General features: G+C 46.7%; 1 protein-coding gene across 3 annotated transcripts; it reads left to right on the plus strand.

The window, feature by feature from the left end:
* The first annotated feature begins 641 nt into the window (after window positions 1-641).
* LOC136588129 (uncharacterized) lies at window positions 642-20121 on the plus strand. Of its 3 annotated transcripts, none has more exons than XM_066587127.1 (5): window positions 642-728; window positions 1721-1815; window positions 3519-3609; window positions 3885-3983; window positions 17576-20121. In XM_066587127.1, exons 2-5 carry the CDS (start codon window positions 1759-1761, stop codon window positions 18214-18216), a joined length of 888 nt encoding a protein of 295 aa, XP_066443224.1. In that variant the 5' UTR covers window positions 642-728; window positions 1721-1758; the 3' UTR covers window positions 18217-20121. The 3 variants fall into 3 exon arrangements, with proteins under 3 accessions (XP_066443224.1, XP_066443227.1, XP_066443225.1); XM_066587128.1 differs by lacking the exon at window positions 642-728 and adding an exon at window positions 744-1174; XM_066587130.1 differs by lacking the exon at window positions 3885-3983.
* Window positions 20122-21277: the final 1156 nt, after the last annotated feature.

The raw sequence follows: 21277 nt of genomic DNA on the forward strand, positions 1-21277 counted from the left end.
CCGACGGAATGTCTGAGAGTGGCCTACAGTCACTCTCACACTCACTGCTTTTTACCGCGATTAGCGTGGAGTCCCGAACGCTGCGCTAGCCGCAGTACAACACCGCCATTGATCTCAATGGGGCTTCACAGACCTGTACCGTGATTTCCAAGCACTGTCTGTTCTATTTTCGCACGTTTTTGCATATTTTAATGTACCTCCTCACCCATCACAATGATGGAGTGCTTAAAAAGTGCCGCCAAACGCTGTACAGCGTGTTCAAAAACACCTCAAAGTCACGGTAAAATGCTGCGATTTTGAGCAGCGGTTTCTGAACGCATGTCTGAGAGCGGCCCTACACTTTTTTTTTCAGGGACAGTCCCTATTTTGGGGGTTTCTGCTTTGGGTCTGATCAATAGCTTGTTACAAACGCTGTTAGTCCGGTTTGTAGATTGTTAGTCGTCTCTGCTTATTATCCCACGGTTGGAGATTTGGGGATTGTACTTTTGTTAAAGAGCAGGAAGAACATCATCCTTTGCACAATGAAACTTGTGTCTCTCAAGGAGTCAGTGAGATGCTGAAGCTGTCCCTCCTCCTCCTCCTCCTCCTCCTCCTCAATAACTCTTAGAGGGCTCTGCCTCTTCCTGAAGTCATGTGACCCTCCTTCACGTGACTCAGACGTCCCCAGACCTTCCAGGAGCAGCTTCCTCTAGATACGTTCATGGAGGCCGTTACTCCCTGATGTGCCGGTACACCTTCATCTTCATCCGATGACTTCCTTGAACTCCCCATTAGATTATTTGTAGATGTCTTCCTTGGGTTGTTTTCTTCTGTTTTGATGTATTCAGTTATGTCGTAGTTCTATCTGTTTTGGGGAATGCTGGGTGACTTGATTGCCATCATACCATCCATAGTCAAACCTTCCTGGAGTCTGAGCAGGTAAAGCGGACTAGTTACGCTGATCTGGCATTCTGCGAAAACTGAGTGAGGTCTCCTGAAGGAGCTGGAGAGATGAACGCTGCGCTGTGATTGGTTGTTACGGGCAACAAGAACATCTTACTGTTGGACAGCTTTGCTAAGTGAAACTTTAAGGCTCAATGTTCTCGGATTGATTTGCGCAATCTGCACGGGTCACCCACACGGAAGAGCCGCAATTCAAGTGCCCATAAGGAAGCACTGGCATCCGCAACTGAATGTAAGCATGCAGATTTGATTTGCGGACCGTTTAATGCAGAAAACAACTCCCAGCATGCTCCGTTTCAGTACGGATTCCGTGGGGACGGGATCAATAGATCCGCAGTGCATCCGCAAATATAATTGCGGATTTGAAAGTTAAAATCAAATTAGGGAGGTGGGGGAAAGGCTGAGAGGTCGGGTTGCGGATTTTTTTTCCCCGTGCGCATGATCCGCAGTCCATCCACACAGAAAAACCATTACATCCGTGATCTCCCACAAATGGTTTCCGCAGGTCTGCGGCTGCAGAAATCCACATGTGGAATCCGATCTGCCCGTGGACATGAGGCCTTAGAGTTTCTGTTTCCATTGATATCAAATTTGAGTGTCATTAGACGGAGTTCTGGGGACTTGACTTTGGGAAGATCGTTTGTAATAACCCGGTATTATAAATGTGTGGCGCCCCTCCACCGCCATTCTGCCTAAACCTCCTCACAACCGCATCAAATCTGCATCTGATGATCATTGGTCCCAATTTGTGTTTTTCTTATTCTCTTGTGATCTACAGCTGCAGTATTTGGACGTCCGTTTCTCTTCGGATCCCTAATGGACCATGTTCAATGTACACAAGAACATCACAATGGCCCAACACAAGAGCCTCAGGTAGATTAACCCTTTCATCACCAAGGGTCACATTCTGCAGTTTCAGTTTCCCCACTCATAACTTTTTGTGTTTCGGGTGAGGGCTTGTTTTTTTTTTTTTGCACAATGCTACCATTTAAAGGGGTCGTCCCGCGCCGAAACGGGTTTTATTTTTTTCCAGCCACCCCCCCCCCCCCCCCCGTTCGGCGCGAGACAACCCCGATGCAGGGACTTAAAAAAAAAAACGCACAGCGCTTACCTGAATCCCCGCGCTCAGGTGACTTCTTACTTACCGGTTGAAGATGGCCGCCGGGATCTTCTCCCTCGGTGGACCGCAGGGCTTCTGTGCGGTCCATTGCCGATTCCAGCCTCCTGATTGGCTGGAATCGGCACGTGACAGGGCGGAGCTACACGGAGCCCCATTCAGAAAAGAAGAAGACCCGGACTGCGCAAGCGCGGCTAATTTGGCCATTAGACGGCGAAAATTAGTCGGCTCCATGGAAACGAGGACGCCAGCAACGGAGCAGGTAAGTGAAAAACTTCTTATAACTTCTGTATGGCTCATAATTAATGCACAATGTACATTACAAAGTGCATTAATATGGCCATACAGAAGTGTATAGACCCACTTGCTGCCGCGGGACAACCCCTTTAAGGCACCATAAAATGTATTAAAGATTTTTAAAAATTTCTAAGTGGGGCGAAGTGCGAAAAAAAACGACAATTGCACCATTTTGGAGGGAGAATGATTTCTACAGCTTTCATGGTGCCGTTAAAGTGACATCTTTGTTCTGTGGGTTAGTAGGAGTTCAGCGATACCAAATTGAAATAGTTTTTATAGAGTAATACTTTAAATAATAAAATACATTTTTTTTAATTCTTACTTTCTGTCACCATTTTTATTTATAACTTTATTTTATAACTTCTTTATTTTTCCATCGATAGCGCTGGATTAGGGCTCACTTTTTGTGGGGCGATCTGTAGTTTGTATTGATACCATTTTGGAGAACATACAACTTTTTCATAGATTTGACTTTTTGATGACCAAAAAAGTGCCATTCTGCGACTGTGTATTTTTTTTCTGACGCAGGTAATCATGCAGGAATAATGTGATTTATTTTTTTTATTTATTTATTTTTTAAATGGACCTTTCAAGTTGCAGAATACCAATTTTTAGATTATTTTTTATTATTATTATTTAGATGTTATGAATGGGAAACGTTGTTTTGTTTTTTTTTTTGCTTATCTTTTAATATATTTTAATTTTATAAATAAAAAACCCTTTAAATTTACTTTTTTCTATTTCTTTCCATTGGGGACTTGAACCCCTGATCGTTTGAGCTTTTAAATAGTATAATGCAATACCAAAGTATTGCATTATACTAAATTTTAACAGGCTTCCTATTAAAGACATTCCACAGGTGCATCTTTAGTAGCAAAGTATCATGGCAGCCTTGGGGACTTTCAGAAGTCCCTAGGCTACCATGACATGAGGACAGTGCCCACCTGCTTAGGACACTTGTGGCTCCTGAGCCGACTCCATTATAGCACATGTAGTGAAAGGCTATATATGTGCCAACTACACGGGGCAATGTGCAGTTAGGATGTGTATAGCCATATGTGTGTCACAAAGGGCTTGAACAGTATCAGACGTCACACTTGTAGACTTTGACTGTTTTTTAAATGTATCGATGTTAAGGGAGATTATTTTGTACAACTTTCAGGGTGATGTTCCTAAAAATGTAGAGGTTGAGGAGGAGGAAGTGATTTGTGTGAAGATCAAGGAAGAAGAAATTCCAATAGATATCAGCCCAGGTCAGTAGGAATAGTTACATTTTGCACAATTAAATATGTTCTTCAACTTTTTTTCTACATCTCTCTGGCCAGTAGGGGGCATCACAAGCCAACATATCATGGATGTCTCTTTCCCCCTCCACACATGTACAGACTCTCATATTAATAATCACCCATGCTTATATAGCACATACATATCACGCAGCACCTCACATCACCTGGTATGGGGTTCTGTCCCCGTTGGGGCTCACAGTCTCTATACACTTACCTGTATGTTTTTTCACCCGTTTACGCAGACCCCGGGGACAATATTATTATATACAGAGATTTGGACATCGAGGGAGGAAATACATCCTTGAATACTTGGGAGAAGGAAAGGTCTATCAATACGACTAGTGAGTAAACTGGATATACAAATACCTTCTTTTCCCATTCTACAGCAGATATCCGCCAGCTCTGATTGTCTCGTACCATACATCTTTACTTCTTAAAGGAAAAACTATGAACATAGTATGTTAGGCAGAAGACAATCCAGTTCAGCCTATTCCCCCCCCCCCCCCCCCCCCTAGAGGTAGAAGCCAATTTACCCCCAAAAATGGGGGGGGAAATTCCTTCCCGACAGCATATTTGCAGTCAGAATAATCCCTGTATCAACATTTGAAAAGTTCCTACCTGAATCCAAGACTCGGATCAACAACCCTTCTGGTTATTTAATGTCTATATCCTATAATGTCATAGTGCTCTAAAAAGACGTCATTGGTGACCGATCCTCAGGATACAGCAGGTCACCAATAGCAGATCAGCCGGGGTCCGCCACTGGGATGCCTGCAAATCAGCTGATCATAGGGAGCTGCTGACTGTAGGGTGAACAGAGAGAGGAGGCGCGGACTCCGGGGCTGACCCCGCTCCATACACGGTGAGTAATGGCTGTCTTTGGCAACCAACACCAGCTCACAATAGCCGCCACGATCAGAGAGAACTGCAGCTATTAACCCTTTAAATGCCACTGTCAGTTTTAACAGCAGCATTTAAATGTCCTAATCAATTGAGATTTGAATGGCCTGAATGGCCTGGCCACGATAAGATCGAGAGGCTGCTGTTCGGGCGCCATGGCCCCAGGGCTGCCATGTATTTCTGCGTATTAAGATGTGCCAGTAGCACATTTTTAACCCCTTCCCGCTCCAGGACGTACATTTACGTCCTGGAGCGTCGGGGTATGTATGCAGAGAGGTCGTGGGGCGACCTCTTTGCATACAGCGTGGGCATTAGCTGTTTATTATAGCTGACACCCGCGGGCAATAGCTTCAATTCTGACAGCGGCATTTAAATCCCCCGAACAATGTTCGGGGGTCCCGTACGGCCCCTCCCGTGTTAAAACGCAGGGAGCCGTGCAGGTGTCTTGGCAGCCAGGGCCCTTCTGAAAGGCCCCAAGCTGCCCTGGGAGACTGCCTATCAAGCCATCCACGTGGGGTGGCTTGATAGACTGCCTGTCAAATCACAGTATGACGTAATGCTATAGCAGGAGCGATCAAAGCATCACATGTTGTAGTCCCCTACGGGAGTTTAAAATAATGTGAAAATAACAGCAATAAAGTTTTTTATTAATTGTAAAAAAAAAAAGTAATAAAAGTTTAAATCACCCCCCTTTTGCCATACCTATAATAAAAAATGTAAAATCATAAAAGAAAAATACATATTTGGTATGACCGCGTCCATCAAAGTCCGATCTATCAAAGTAGCACAATATTTACTCCGCACGGTGAACGTCGTCCAAAAAAAAAAAAAGAACGCCAGAAATGCACTTTTTCAGTCACCCTGTCTCCCAGAAAAAATGCAATAAAAAGCGATTAAAAAGTTGTATGTATTCCGAATTAGCCCTAATCTAAACTACAGGACATCCCGCAACAAATGAGGCCTTGCTCAACTAAGTCGACAGAAAAATAAAAAAGTTATTGTGCGCAGAAGATGGCGGCAGAAAATAATTTAATTATAAAGAAAATAATTTGGTGTCGTAGTAATCGTACCGACCCACAGAATAAAGTTATGTCGCTTTTGTTGCAGTTTGTGCGCCGTAGAAACAAGACGCACTGAAAGATGGTGGAATGTCGTTTTTTTAAAAAATTTTACTCTACTTAGAATTTTAAAAAGTTTTTCAGTACATTAAATAGCACCATTAAAAAATACAACTCGTCCCGCAAAAAACAAGCCCTCATACAGCGACGTCGATGGATAAAAAAAGGAGTTACGATTTTTAAATGGTGGGATGAAAAAAAGAAAAGGGGGATAAAAAGGTGCCGCGTCATTAAGGGGTTAATAGGAAGCCTGTTAAAACATAGTATAATGCAATACAATGGTATTGCACTATACTGTATGTGATAAAATAACCGCAAGTTTATGTCCCCTATGGAGACTAACAACAAAGTTAGAAATAAAATAAAGATTTTTTTTAATTCTTATAAAAAATATTAACAGCTTTACAAAAAACTTTTTCCCAGTTGTCGCGTCAAAAACAAAAGTCTAAAAAATGGTATTGCTGCATCCACAATGGTCCGGTTTATTAAAATATTACATTAATCCCATGTGGTTAACTCCATCAGAAAAAAATCACAACGGCAGAATTACGTTTTTTTAGTCGTAAAAAGTGATTTAAAAGTCCCATGTTCCCCAAAATGGTAATAACTAGAGATGAGCGAGCATACTCGTCTGAACTTGATGCTCGTTCGAGTATTAGGGTGCTCGAGATGCTCGTTACTCGAGACGAGCACTGACCATTGAATTCAATGGAGCCAGCAATACAGCCGCCTCCATTGAAAGCAATGGGCTGCCGGCGATCGCGGGATGAATTGTCGGGAAGGGCTTAAATATATAAGCCCTTCCCTGCAATTCATCCAGAAATGTGTAAAAATAAAAAATATATATATATACTCACCTTGTCCCGGCAGATGGAGTTCAGCGCGGCCGGCCTGCAGTGGGTGTGAAGGGGGTGTGAGTCAGACATGCCCCTGATTGGCTCAGCTGAGCCAATCAGAGGCAGATCTCATTCACACCCATTCATGAATTCATGAATGGGTGAGTGAATGCTGCCTCTGATTGGCTCAGCGCAGCTCTCAGCTGAATGACAGCAGTTCAGCACCACAGTGCAGGGGACAGCAGGAGAACACGCGGCTGTGCCCCGGCAGCTGAAGGGAGGTGAGTATCTATTTTTTTTGTTTTTTAAATCACTTTTAATTCATTTCCAGGGAATGGCTTATATGTAAAGCCCTTCCCTGAAAAAGAATTCAGGTGTGCCAGCGGACCATTGTCTTCAATGGAGTCGCCGGCAGCAGCAGCGGCTCCATTGAAGAGAATGCCTGCATTTTTATTCTTTTTTTACACTAAAATCTTTCTTTTTCAGGTAAAGGCTTATATTTTAAGCCCTTCCCGAAAATTCATCCAGCGCTCGCCGGCAGCCCATTGCTTTCAATGGAGCCGGCTGTATTGCCGGCTCCATTGAATGCAATGGGCTAACATCGTTCTTCTCTGCCACAGCTGTTACTGTGGCAGAGGAGAACGATCGTTATGCTGACAGTGCGGGGGGGGGGGGGGGGGTCTCACTCTTGCCACTATTGTGGCTTAATAGTGAGACCTCGGAGCCCGAAATGCAGCCCTGCATGTTGCTCCTCGCCTGCCCTATCCATTTCTGTGTTTTTTACATGACTTTGGTGATTTGCTAAGATTTTCACAAATGAAAGCCTTAGCGGAGCACCAGTCATATACAAAAATGCTCGAGTCGCCCGTTGACTTCAATGGGGTTCGTTACTCGAAACGAACTCTCGAGCATCACTGAACGTTCGTCTCGAGTAACGAGCACCCGAGCATTTTGGTGCTCGCTCATCTCTAGTAATAACACAAACTACAAGTCACCACGCAAAAACCAAGCCCTCACACATCCGCATCAGACGGAATGATAGTTATGGGGGGCAAAATATGTGACAGAAAGCAAGTCTTTTTTTTTTAAAGGTAATTTATATATATTTTTTATTAACTTCGCTTTATTTGTCACATGAAATTATACGATATAGAAAGGAGAAATAAAGGATATTACAATTCAGTCTTCTAGCATACACACTGTACACTTATTTGTGCATTTATGAACTTTACAAAATAAAAGAATAGACATGTTTTAAAATACAACTTAGTATTTTCGACTGAGGTTTACTTCTTTAGACTGTATCTTCTGATTTTTAATAACGTATTTATTATTATTTTAACTTAAAGGGGTTGTCCCGCGGCAGCAAGTGGGTCTATACACTTCTGTATGGCCATATTAATGCACTTTGTAATGTACATCGTGCATTAATTATGAGCCATACAGAAGTTATTCACTTACCTGCTCCGTTGCTGGCGTCCTCGTCTCCATGGTGCCGTCTAATTTTCAGCATCTAATCGCCAGATTAGACGCGCTTGCGCAGCCTGGTCTTCTTCTTTGCTGAATGGGGCCGCTCGTGCCGGAGAGCGGCTCCTTGTAGCTCCGCCCCGTCACGTGCCGATTCCAGCCAATCAGGAGGCTGGAATCGGCAATGGACCGCACAGAAGCCCTGCGGTCCACCGAGGGAGAAGATCCCGGCGGCCATCTTCGCAAGGTAAGTAAGAAGTCACCGGAGCGCGGGGATTCGGGTAAGCACTGTGCGGTTTTTATTTTTAACCCCTGCATCGGGGTTGTCTCGCGCCGAACGGGGGGGCTGTTGAGAAAAAAAAACAAACGTTTCGGCGCGGGACAACCCCTTTAACGAAATAAATTCTTTGTATTGTATCTATCCAGGATTTGAAATAAACAAAAACCCGTTAAACTGAAGCAATCTGTGCTGGTCGTGTTATTTCTGATGATGTACTGTTTATTCTGGGGGTAACGTGGCGTAGGTCCCCAGCCATGGGCCCCAGATCTTATGGTGCTTGTTTGGGCACCCTCTGTTCTGGTATATAATTTTTTCATATGGAATTATCGAGTTTACGAATTGGATCCATTGTGTGATCGAGGGTGGATCTGAGGCCATCCAATGCATGGCTCTCTTTACGTGCTAGGAAGAGTACTTCTTTAAGAAATATACAGATATATTTCGGCCATAGCTCCTCCTCCAGTATTCCGAATAGAGCTATTTTGGGGTCTAAGTTTATGTTGTAAGGGGGTATTAAGAGTTGATTTATAAGGGATATTACGTTGGACCAGTAGGTCTTGACAGATGGGCAGTTCCAAATTAAATGCCAGAAATCCGCATTCGGTTGGCTACATCTGTGACAGGAGTTTGAATGGGTGTTTCCCATTTTAAATAAGCGGTTAGGAGTAAGGTATGATTGGTGGATAATATATAATTGGATCAATTTGTTATTTATGGCAGGAGATACTGCTAAATGGGACTCCTCTATTTCTGTCCATTCTTCATGTGTTAAGGATGGAATGCAAATTTTCCATCTGTCGAAGACGGGAAGTGGATTGGAGTTTAGTTTTGCTGAAAGTAAGTGTGTATATAGGGTCGAGATCAGACCTTTGGGGCCCTGCGATTTTAATATGCCAATCGAAGGGAACTTTGAGATTTGGGTAGAGGTCGGAGGGAATTGGGTGCTTAGCGCATGCCTCAACTGAAAAAATCTAAATAATTGCAAGTGCGGGGTTTGGAGCTGCTCGCATAAATGGGTGAATGTGGGAAATATTCCATCCTTGTATATGTCCCCTAGCGTAGTGATTCCTAGGTTGGTCCAATAATGAGTGTCTGGGATGGAGTGCAAGGCTGTTAAGCCGGGGTTATCCCAAAGGGGAAGGTCTGACACCACATCTTGGAACTTTTGGAGCGTTTTGACTTCTCTCCAGACGCTAAGCGCCAGCTTATGTAATGGTAGGACTTCAGATGGATTTGTACATTCTGGGAATTCTAAATAATTTAGTAGATTGTTGCCCTTTACTTGTCTCGCCAAATAGCGGTCTGCAGTGGGCATCTCTTGGGAGCGAAACCACGGCTGGATGTTCCTCAGCTGTCCTGCCAGATAGTACAATCGAAGATCTGGGAGGGCCATCCCCGCTTGGTCTTTTGGCCTTTGTAGTGACGTAAGGCTCAGTTTAGAGCGAGTGGAGTTCCATACAAATGACGTGATGAGGGAGTTGAAGGATTGAAAGAACCGTTTGGGGACCTGTAGTGGCATATGTTGTAATATGTATAGACATTTAGGCTGGATAGCCATTTTGACCAGGTTTATACGGCCCGCTACTGATAACGGTAATTTAGCCCATTTCTTAAATTTGTGTCTTAGGGTTTCTTGTAAGGGAATGATGTTGTCGTCTATGGCCTTATGATATTCGCGCGACATAATTATCCCCAGATTTCTGAACCTAGAGACTATTGCCAGGTTATATCTGGTAACATGGGGATCAATTTTAGGGTTAAGGTCCGTATACAGAATTGTGGATTTAGTCCAGTTTACGAATAGTCCGGAGAATTGGTCTATGTGGGTCATAGCTTGGGAGAAGGAGGTGTCGGGGTTTGATAGGAAAAGAATGGTGTTGTCTGCATAGAGGCTCACTTTACTCTCAATCCCCCCCCCCCCCATTTGATGCCCGTTACGTTAGCAGAGGATCTTAGACGGATTGCCAAGGCTGCTATGGCGAATAGAGCTGGAGATAATGGACATCCTTGACGGGTGCCTTTCGTAAGTGGGAATTCTGCCGAGGGGATAACATTCACTATCACATTAGCCTTCGGGGATTTATATATGATGTTGACCCATTGTCTAAATTTGGGACCAACCCGAAACGGGTTAGACAGGCTTCTAAGAAGTTCCACTCTAGGGAATCAAATGCTTTTTTCATGTCCAATGACACAAGGGCCCAGGGCATGTTGTATTGTCTGCCTAGCTGAATGGCCGTTTGTACTTTGCGGATATTAATCGTAGTGGATTTGCCTGGCATGAAGCCTGTTTGATCAGGGTGTATGATAGATAAAATTACTTGATTCAACCTAGTGGCCAGAATTTTGGTAAGGATTTTATAGTCCACGTTTACTAGTGAAATGGGGTGGTAGGAATTGCAGTCCGTCGGGTCTTTGTCGGGTTTTAGAAGGACTATAATAGATGCTTCGTATAGGGAAGGAGGGAGGGATTTTCCCAGTTGGGCCTGGTGTAGAGTTTCGTGTAGGAGTGGGATTAATTGGTCGCTGTATTTCCGATATACCTCTATTGGGAGGCCATCAGGTCCGGGGGATTTATTAAGTGCCATGTCTTTAATAGTTAGTTGAATTTCCTCTACTGTTATTGGGGCTTCTATCTGTTCTATTTGTTCAGCGGAGAGTGTTGGAAATGTTAGATCCTGTAGGTAGTTAAGGATGTCAAGGAGAGATTTGTCCGAGGATGACCTATAGAGGTCTGCATAGTATTCTTTGAAACGAGCTGTTATAGATTGTGCATCTGTGAGTTCTGTGCCCTGCGTGTTTTGGATTTTCAGGATCGTGTTGGCTTTGTTTTCCTGCTTAATGAGGTTTGCCAGTAAATGGCTTGATTGGTTGCCCAATTCAAAGTAGTGCTGTTTCGTAAAGAATAATTTGCGTTTGGTTTTTTCGTATATTTGGAGTTTATAGAGATGGACTAGGCCAAGCCAGTTTACTGTATTGGAGTCTGTAGGGTTGGAAATGTAGATTTTTTTCGGCTTCTAAATGTTTGGATCTCGAGTTCTTTATCGGTTTGGGATGTTGATTTTTTGATGTAGGAAATGGCTGATTTGAGGCATCCTCTAAGGTATGCCTTAAAGGTGTCCCACTTCAGGGCATAATGGGTATTGCTCTCATGGGCGTCCAGAAACATTGATATATGTATTGGGGTTTGATCGTTAGTTTTTAGGAGTTTGAGCCAGAATGGATGTATTTTCCAAGTGGGGGTGAGTTTAAGGCTAGGAAATTTGAGAGTTAGTAATATTGGGCTATGGTCAGATATTCCTCGCGGGCAGTGTGTTACATCCGTTATGTAAAGTGCCAGTGCCGAGGAGGATAGTACGTAGTCGATTCTTGACAGCGTGTTATGACCTGTGGAGTGGCAAGTGTATTCAAGGGTGTCTATCCAACCTACACTTTCAAAGAGTTGTTGCATTGGGGAGCTAACTGTAGTGTGGGGTCCAGGGGACAGGTGAAATCTGTCTTTATTTGGGTTCATTACCCTATTAAAATCGCCCATGCAGATAACGTATGCCGAGGGGAACTGATGAGCGAACGTTATCGCTGCCTTTATAAGGTGGAGGTTGTTGTGAGGTGGATTGTAAATGCATATAATGACATAGGGTTTGGAATCAATTTCGGCGTATACAAATACGAATCTACCGTCAGGGTCTCTTTTATGTTTATGGGGTTCCATCTTAGTGATTTGTGTATAAGAAGAGAAACCCCTCTGGAGAGAGAGGCATGTCCATTGCACCCATGGTTTTTTGAGGGAGTCAGCTTTATCTATAGTGAGGTGAGTCTCCTGCAGGCCCATGATGTGGGGGTTAAATTGCTTGATGTAGAAAAAGACTGCTTTGCGCTTGTTAGCGGTGCCCAGGCCTCTCACGTTCCAACTAAGGCAAGTCAGTGACATTAGGAAATATCATGATATGTGGCTTGAACGGGTGTTTCAAATAATAGGGGTATATAGCTGTTGTTGTGAGTGGGGGATATTCTGCCGGCCTATAGGGGATTAATTCCGGACATCAGGTCGTAGGCTATTACCGTTATGGCGGTTGCCGGATCGCCGGTCCGTACTTCGGAGTCAACCTGTAGCTAAAGGAGGAATGTAGCTCCTTAATATATTCTTTTGTAGTATCGCCCATAAACCAGTGGATCGTGGGTCTAGATACACTTTAGAAAAAATTTACGTTATCCTTAATTGCTGCCCGGGCTACACAGCCTCGGACGACACAGGATGCATACGGAACCATTCCATGGCTTCAGCTGGGGACTGTAGAAAGATCGCTTTATCATTTGCCACAATCCGTAGACGGGCTGGGTATGCCATGGAATATGGAATGCCTCTATCTCGAAGCTTCTTCTTGATATCCATAAAGGAGGCTCTGTGTTTCTGTAAGTCCGCTGAAAAATCAGGGAAAATAGAGATCGCCGAGTTGTTATATTCGAGGGGGCCTTTCAATCTGGCCTGACGCAGTATTGTGTCCCGGTCTCTACAGTTCAGGATTCTTGCCAAAAATGGACGCGGCGGGGCGCCCGGTACTGGTGGTTTAGTCGGGACTCGATGGGCTCTTTCTACCGTAAAGGAAGCCGAGAAAGCGTCATCGCCCAGCATAGTTTTAAGCCAGTTTTCTGCAAAGGATTCTGGTTGAGAGCCTTCGACTCTCTCTGGGAGACCTATTATGCGTACGTTCTTACGCCGTAGCCGGTTCTCCAGGTCATCTGTTTTGCATTGACAAAATTCTGCCTGCCTCGCGGCTTTTTGGACCGCTTTTGGGAGCGGATGTAGGATGTCTTCTACACTAGAGATTCGGTCTTCCATTTCGTGCATCCTGCCCCTTATGTTTTGTAAATCTTGTCGTAATAAGGGGACGTCTGTTTTAACTTCATCTATTTTCCCAGTAAGGGAGGATTTGCAGGTATTTATGGCTTCTAGTAGTTGACGCATTGTAGGTTCTGAGTTTTGCCCCGAGTCGGTTTCATTATCTCTGGCCTGCGCGGTCCGGGACGAGCGTGGTGTATGGTCAGTTGCCTCGGTGTGAGAGAATTCTTTTAGTCTCTCTGCGGCGGTGCCGCCTTTAGCACGAGTGCTCATGGTAGGTAGTTGTGTAATCTGTGCAGTCAGTGAGACACTCGCCAGCGCCGCTGTGTTGTCTTGTTTAATTTAAAGGGACTGGTCGTGTTTCTCCCTTATGGGTCTTGGGGGTTATTCTGCAGTTCAGGGTAAAGTCCCAGGTAATCGTTTAGGCTTAGCGGCGTCAGGCTTGTTTAGCCGTGGTATATCTGATAAGTAAGGAGTACAACAATGTTGCGCTGTAAATGCAGCTTTAAATGCAGATTATTTATGAAGCCAGTGTCGCTAGTCCCAGTCAAGTTAGTTGAGGTAGGGAGGCTGCTCAAGTTATGTTTAACAAATTGTTTGAGATGTCACAAGTTGTGTTGCCGTCTAATGGAGAGCCTGTAGTAACCCTCTGCGCTCTCAGCCGTGGTCACAAAATGACTGTCGGTATCAATGGGGAGGGGGGTTACCTGATATATATATGTGGTCTGACTAGGACTTCCAAGTTATCCCCTCTTCCCCCGTTGTCTGCTTACTTTTGTCGGCTCCTCTCAGAGCTAGAGTCCAGTCCCGACACTCCTCGTCTTGCGCGCGGGGGGGTGTTTCCCAGGAGGTGCACCGACTGGGTTTCAGGGCCGTGGGTCTCGTTGCCTGGGAACCCCGAACGGCCGGGTATTTTATGCGGGTGCTGCGGTCACCTTCTGGTTAATCTGGCCCGTCGGCCCAGAGTTCGGGTGAAAGGTGGAGCACTCCCCAGTGCCGGCAAAGGCAGGGAGCGGCGCGCTGCGTAAGGTGCGCCTGGGGCCGGCAGTGAAGGGGTGGTGGCGCGCGGTTCAGTCTTCCTCAACGTCCCCCCGGGTCTTATAGCGGGGAGCGGGGTGTCCCCCGGTCGGCAGTAGGTGGCGAGGAGAAGTAGGTGGTGAGAGTCCAGCGGGACTTGTTGGGCGCCGGTCACAGGCTAGCGCCGGCAGGAGCTGGAAGCGGCTCTGTGTCAGATGTGCCTGGAGCCGGCAGTGAAGGGGTGCTGGCGCGCGACTCAACCTTCTCTCAGCTTCCCCTCAGCGCAGGTCTTCAAGCGGGGAGCAGGAGCGTCCTTCGGTCACCAGCAGGGGCAGGGAGAGGTAAGTAGTGGAGGTCCAGCGGGACTCGTTCAGCGCCGGTCGCAGGGTTGAGGGCAGCGGCGGTAGTGTAGGGAGTGTTAGCGCGCGGGCCATTCCCGTTCCGCTCTCGTCCGGTGCAGGACGCTCCGGAGTTCGGGTGGGAGGTGGAACACTCACCCAGTGCCGGCAGAAGTAGGAAGCGGCGCGCCGCATCGGGTATGTCTGGAGCCGGCAGTGAAGGGATGTTGGTGCGTGGCTCGACCCTCTCTCAGCGTCCCCTCGGTGCAGTTCTTCAAACGGGGAGCGGGGCGTCTTCCGGTCGCCGGCAAAGGCAGGGAGAAGGAAGCACTAGAAGTCCAGCGGGACTCGTCGGGTGCCGGCCACAGGCTTGGGAGCAATGGCGGTGGTAGGAGGGTGTTGGCGCGCGGGCTGTTCCCGCTCGGCTCTCGTCTGGTGCAGGGGGGCTCAGGAGAAAGTTGGGCTTTTCAGCTCGAGCCAGCCACCGCAGCAAGATCAGAGTAGCGTATATGGCTTGTCCGGTGAACAAGTTAAGGATGTAAGGCCAGGATAATCGCAGGATATTTGGATCTCCTGGGGAGCTTCACTCACATGCGACCGTCCATCTTGGCAGCTGGCCACGCCCCCCCTCTAAGGTAATTTATATTGTTGTATCATACTGACCCACAGAATAAAGACTACATCTGATTGTTACTGCACCATGAACGCCATAAAAACAACCCCTCACCCTCAAAAAAGGTGTGATTATGGGGTTTTTTCCCATTTTCCCCCAACATAGACATTTTTAAACGTCTTTCATACGTTAAATGGTAGCATTGAAAAGTGCAACTGATCTTGCAAAAAACAAGCCCCATGAAGGTCTGCACAGAACTTGTCTCTGCAGATGTCCTTTGGCTTTTTCCTATCCTTAACCCCTATATTAAGATGAACTTTTAAAAATGCCGCACGTTTCCCCTAAATACTGTATAACCGTGTAGCCCACAGCGCCCCCCTGAGTAATGAACAAGCCGCACTGTCCCCTGTAATGAACAGTGATGCTGGTACGTTTGTGCGGGTCTTATTCACCTCACCTGCATGATTGTAATATTTTTATAGCTAAATGAGAAGGATGTGCACTCAAGACCAGATGTAAAAAACTCCTAATGGTTTTATTAGACAAGACTTACATAGCAGACAAAACATAGAAACAGGGAAATCTGAACCAACATAAGGGGAAAGGGGAAGTCAGACACTAAACAAGACACTGTGCACCCCAGGTGTCTGCACACCTACAGGCATACACTGAACAAGACACTGTTCACCCCAGGTGTCTGCACACCTACAGGCATACACTGAACAAGACACTGTTCACCCCAGGTGTCTGCACACCTACAGGCATACACTGAACAAGACACTGTTCACCCCAGGTGTCTGCACACCTACAGACATACACTGAACAAGACACTGTTCACCCCAGGTGTCTGCACACCTACAGACATACACTGAACAAGACACTGTTCACCCCAGGTGTCTGCACACCTACAGACATACACTGAACAAGACACTGTTCACCCCAGGTGTCTGCACACCTACAGACATACACTGAACAAGACACTGTTCACCCCAGGTGTCTGCACACCTACAGACATACACTGAACAAGACACTGTTCACCCCAGGTGTCTGCACACCTACAGACATACACTGAACAAGACACTGTTCACCCCAGGTGTCTGCACACCTACAGACATACACTGAACAAGACACTGTTCACCCCAGGTGTCTGCACACCTACAGACATACACTGAACAAGACACTGTTCACCCCAGGTGTCTGCACACCTACAGACATACACTGAACAAGACACTGTTCACCCCAGGTGTCTGCACACCTACAGACAGACACGGAACAAGACACTGTTCACCCCAGGTGTCTGCACACCAACAGACAGACACTGAACAAGACACTGTTCACCCCAGGTGTCTGCACACCCACGGACATACACTGAACCAGACACTGTTCACCCCAGGTGTCTGCACACCTAGAAACATACACTGAACAAGAGACTGTCCCCCCCACCCCCCGTGTCTGCACACCTACAGACATACAAGCAGGCAGCAGCTCTTCTAAATTGCCACCCCCCATGCAGTAGGGAAGGGGTAACACCTGTACTTGCCTCTCTTCGCTCCCTGCTCATTCCCTGCTGGCGCCTCCAGTTTCTTGGCTGTGTTGTTTACAGGCTGCAGTCAGCCTGTAATGTGCCGCAAACCTACTGCTGCAGCCAATGGCAGTGCTCAGTGAGGATTGCTGTGTGCTATCATTGGCTGCAGCAGCTTGTTTGAAGAAGGTTCAGGGTGACTGCAGCCTCTAAAGATGCCGTCAGGATGGAGACGTGAGCCACCGGCAGGGAGCATCAGCTACTTGGTTATTTTATACCATGGGGGACCCTTTAGGATCGCCTTTCATTACTCGGACAACCCCTTTAAGCAAGACAAATCCCATGAATGAATTATTTCCTGGGAATTGTCATTTCTCCACATCCTCTGGAAAATAAGAATTTTGTAAGATTACTGCAAGGAACTCGGATGAGAAAGGCGCACACCCGGAAACTGGAGCGAAGATTGTGGAGGTTCCACTTAATTAGCAAGGGAAGCTTTATACATCCTCCGTAGGTAGTATTTATGGGCGAATGTGATATTGGTGGGAGAAAGTCGTAAACCATTGATATTTTTTTTCATGTGATTATGCTGCATTTTGTGAGTACAGCTCATTGTTGCACGTGCGATTGTTCATAACATGAATACTTACCATAGGAAATCGCTCTCGCATTATAATTGCATTTACAGGCCAGTGCAGGGTGAAATGTTTTTGGCTCCCATAGGAAATAATGAGCATTTTCTGAACAGAATCACTGATACATGGACATGCTGCGATTTTTGTTGTTGTTGCACTATTGATGCAAATGAAAAATTGCTCAGGTAAAATTAACCCATTTAAATAATAGGTTCGCAATGCACAGAAAATGCGTGAAAAACTCCCATGTAGATACACCCTTATAAATCCAGTTCTACTTTTGTATAAACTCCTAATTCCAGGATTTTAATCCAAGTTATTTGCTAAAATTACATTTTTATTTTATAATAATCTTTTTACATTTCAGAAAAGCGTAGACAGACGAGGTGGGGGTCCAGGAACATCAGAGATACAGACTCGGAGTCCAATCACCACGAAGCGGAGCTTTATGAGTCCTCCGAGTCCTCCCAGGCTGGTCCATCACAGTTTACCTTCACTGTTCGTCCCATAAACCCACTCAGACATGACACAGGGAGGATAACAGAGAGGGGCTCCAAGCGCAGCAGGAAGAGGAAAAGGGAGGAGGCCGAATTTATGGTGTCTGTGCTGCATCGCCTCAACGAGATGAATGAAGAGAGATCACGCCACCGAAAGGAGATGATGTCTCAGCAGGAGATAATTATGAGGCAGTTACGGGATGATGATGACAGTGACTTGCTTTTTCTCAAGAGTCTCCTTCCTTTGATGAAGGAGATGCCAACTCCCAAGAAAATGGAATGTTGGACAGCCATGATGGATGTCATGGCTAGATTTCTGGCTCCCTCTTCCACAACTCATCCACCATCTCCGGCACCGGGTTCCTTCTCCCATGCCCCTTCTCCACATGTCCCACCTCTTGAACCTTGGTATGGGCCGTCTGGATACTCCTCCGGCCCCAGTCACTCCCAAGCCCCTCACAGTCGGAGGCTGATAGCAGACCTGGGAAAGTGTCAATATTACCCAACGTAATACTTGAACATTGTAAAGAGCTACATTAGGGTTGTGCTTCGTTACTTTTCCCGAGACCTTGTAAAAAATATGCTTAGTATTGAAAAAATGGATACTTTTCTTCTTCACAATGTGATATATATGACATAGCTACATCTTAAAGCAAAGCCCCCTTCAATGTAATAGTGCTTTCAACTGCCCCTTTAAAAGAAATGATGCCTTTAAATAAACCCACAATAATTATAGTGACCACAAAGGTATTGTTGGTACTGGTGTACCTTGACGCCACTGGAAGTAGTGGATGTAGCCAACTGTTAGGCTGCTTGACAGCCAGGTGACGCCCCCAGTGCGTGATTGGCTGCACTCACCTCCATTGCTGGCTTGCTGAGCAAGGTGTCTGCCGGCTTGCAGTGAGTGATCTCGGCGCTGTGCCTTGTCCTCGGCTCCTCCGGTGTTCGGTGTTCGGCATCCGGCTTCCCGGCTCTGCCAGTTGCCCTCAGTAATGCTGCCGTATGTGGCCTGCATGGGCCGTGGCCCTTCACACTGCAGGTGAATTTAGGTGAGGTGGCCAGCAAGGTCCAAGGGGTGGGCGTGCCGGTCGCGGAGATAGGGGTGTGTGGTCTCACTGCAGGGGTGAGGTGACACGGCAGGCCTTTTGCTGTCAGCGCCGGGGAAGAGGGGGGCACACATGGCCACCGAAGTTCCTAGCAGCGTGCAAGGAGTTTGTGCTGTAATGAAGGCTTAGGGTTACGGTTAGTTTAACAGTTTGCCTTACATTATTAGCTGTAAATGTAAGCCTAACTGTTAAACTACCCCTAACCCTCCATAACGGCACAAACTCCTTGCATGCTGCTGGGACCTAGCAGCAGGCAGGCAATCAGGAGTTTGCAGCGCACTCACTGTGTATGGATACAGTGTGCTGCTCGCTCCACCACCTATTACTGCTGTATCTTCTCAGCCAATCATAAGCTAGGGGCGAGACAGGGGCCTTCACTCCTGATGACAGCTGTCACACCGCTAGCTTCAAGATACACCAGTACCGGTATGGTGGGTGTAGCTAACTGTTAGGGCGGTTGATAGCCAGATTACACCCCTAGTGGCTGATTGGCTCACCCCTCTGCCGCTGTGTGTTCTGCAGAGCTTCATAAAATATTCTCCGCTGGATGTGGTGAGTAACCCCGGAGCTGCTCTCTCCCCTCGGTTCCTGCTCTCGCCCCTTTAGACCGTGGATGTTTGCAGCAGCTGCAGGGGAGAGCCTTCAAAGTGCAGGGACATCACCCCAGCGCCGGCCACACTGTCTTCCCCCATGCTGTAGCGGCGAGATGCGGCGGCTGAGGGCTACTCCGCTTCCCCTCCACCTCTCGGCAGCGGCGGCACTGACAGCTGATGAAGGGAGCGCAGGCAGGGAAGCAAAGTAGCCATCAGTGGCCACATCTCCTGAAAGTGCCGAGAGTGTTGGAACGGCCTCATCAAATGCGGTGAGCGCCACTACAGCATGGGGCAGGACAGTGTTGGCGCCAGCGGTGTGGGCTGTTGCCGGTACTGGGGCGCCGATCTCTGAGACCACTTCAGAGCCGGCAGGGCCGCGGGGACAGGAAAGGCAAAGTTTATTTTCCTGTTTGGCTTACATTATGAGCTCGAAATGCTTCCATGTTAGAGCTGTAACATGGAAGCATGTAGCGCTAATAATGTAAGCCTAACAGGAAAACTAACTCTCCAGCCAATCGGGAGCTAGGGGGTGTCCTCCATGCAAGCCTTGTCAAACCCCTAGCTTCCAGTGGCGTCAATACCAGCTTCTGAATCCAAAAATCACGCCAGTTTTTCTCTATCAGATCCACTTTTATGTGGATAAAGGATACCCTCATTTTTTCTCAAAAAGAAAAAAAATGTACATACAATGGAACATAAAAAAATATCTGAATGTAATGTTTATTTAAAGGTTATATTTTGTAGCTCCCCAAGAGTTTCTGGACAATTTTGGTGTAATTCTTGACAAGTCCTTGACAGTGTATTTTAAAAGCATTCTTTTTGAAGTACTGACATTGTCCTGATGAACCTAAAGGACACCACTTATTCAGTGTCTCCTTTGCTGGCTCTACCTCCCCTCCTCTTCCCTTGCTGGTGGGGTCCCCCAGGGCTCGGCCCCCTACTTTTCTCCATCTACACAGCCCCTATTGGACAAACCATTAGATTTGGCCTCCAATATCACCTCTACACTGACGACACCCAGCTAGCTATACACCTCTTCCCGTGACATCTCTGCACCTTTCCTCCAAAACATCACCGACTGTCTGTCCGCTGTCTCTAACACCATGTCCTCTCTCTACCTAAAACTGAACCTCTCAAAAACTGACCTACTGGTGTTTCCACCCTCTACTAACCGACCTCCTCCTGACATCTCCATCTCAGTATGTGGCACCACCATAACTCCCAGACAGCACGCCCGCTGCTTGGAGTGATTTTCGACTCTGAACTCTCCTTTACCCCCTACATCCAATCTGTGGCCCAAACATGCCACCTGCACCTCAAGAACATCGCAAAAATCCGCTCTTTTCTCACCGCGAACACGCTAAAAATGCTTACTGTTGCCCTCATCCACTATCGGCTCGATTATTGCAACTCATTGCTGATCGGCCTCCCCTGCACCAGACTCTACCCCCTCCAATCCATCCTGAATGCAGCAGCCAGGCTCCTCTTCCTGTCCAGCCGCTACTCGGACGCCTCTGCCCTGTGCCAGTCACTGCACCATCTGCCCGTCAAATACAGAATACAATTTAAACTTCCTACCTTCATCCATAAAGCCCTCCACAGCACCGCGCCCCCCTATATTGCCTCCCTCATCTCAATCCACCACCCAGCCTGTGCCCTCCACTCCGCTAAAAAAATCAGACTGAGTGCCCCTTTAAATCGAACCGCTCATTCCCACCTCCAATACTTCTCCAGAGCAGCACCAGTCCTCTGGTGATTCGGGCAATCACTGACACACTAAACAGGCGTACTCTAAAAATGCACCTCTTCAGGGAGGCATACCACATCTCCTAAACCAAACCCCTCTGTACGCCGCCTGATAACATGCTCCCTG

The sequence above is a fragment of the Eleutherodactylus coqui genome, chromosome 13 (assembly GCF_035609145.1).
Source record: "Eleutherodactylus coqui strain aEleCoq1 chromosome 13, aEleCoq1.hap1, whole genome shotgun sequence".
Taxonomy (NCBI): Eukaryota; Metazoa; Chordata; class Amphibia; order Anura; family Eleutherodactylidae; genus Eleutherodactylus; species Eleutherodactylus coqui.

Bases quoted from the DNA above. Each gene is read 5' to 3' on its own strand.
- LOC136588129 (XM_066587127.1), top strand. From the start codon at position 1,759: ATGGACCATGTTCAATGTACACAAGAACATCACAATGGCCCAACACAA. The intron at 1,816-3,518 runs GTAGATTAACCC...TACAACTTTCAG, and splicing joins GCCCAACACAAGAGCCTCAG to GGTGATGTTCCTAAAAATGT. The intron at 3,984-17,575 runs GTGAGTAAACTG...TTTACATTTCAG, and splicing joins AAGGTCTATCAATACGACTA to AAAAGCGTAGACAGACGAGG.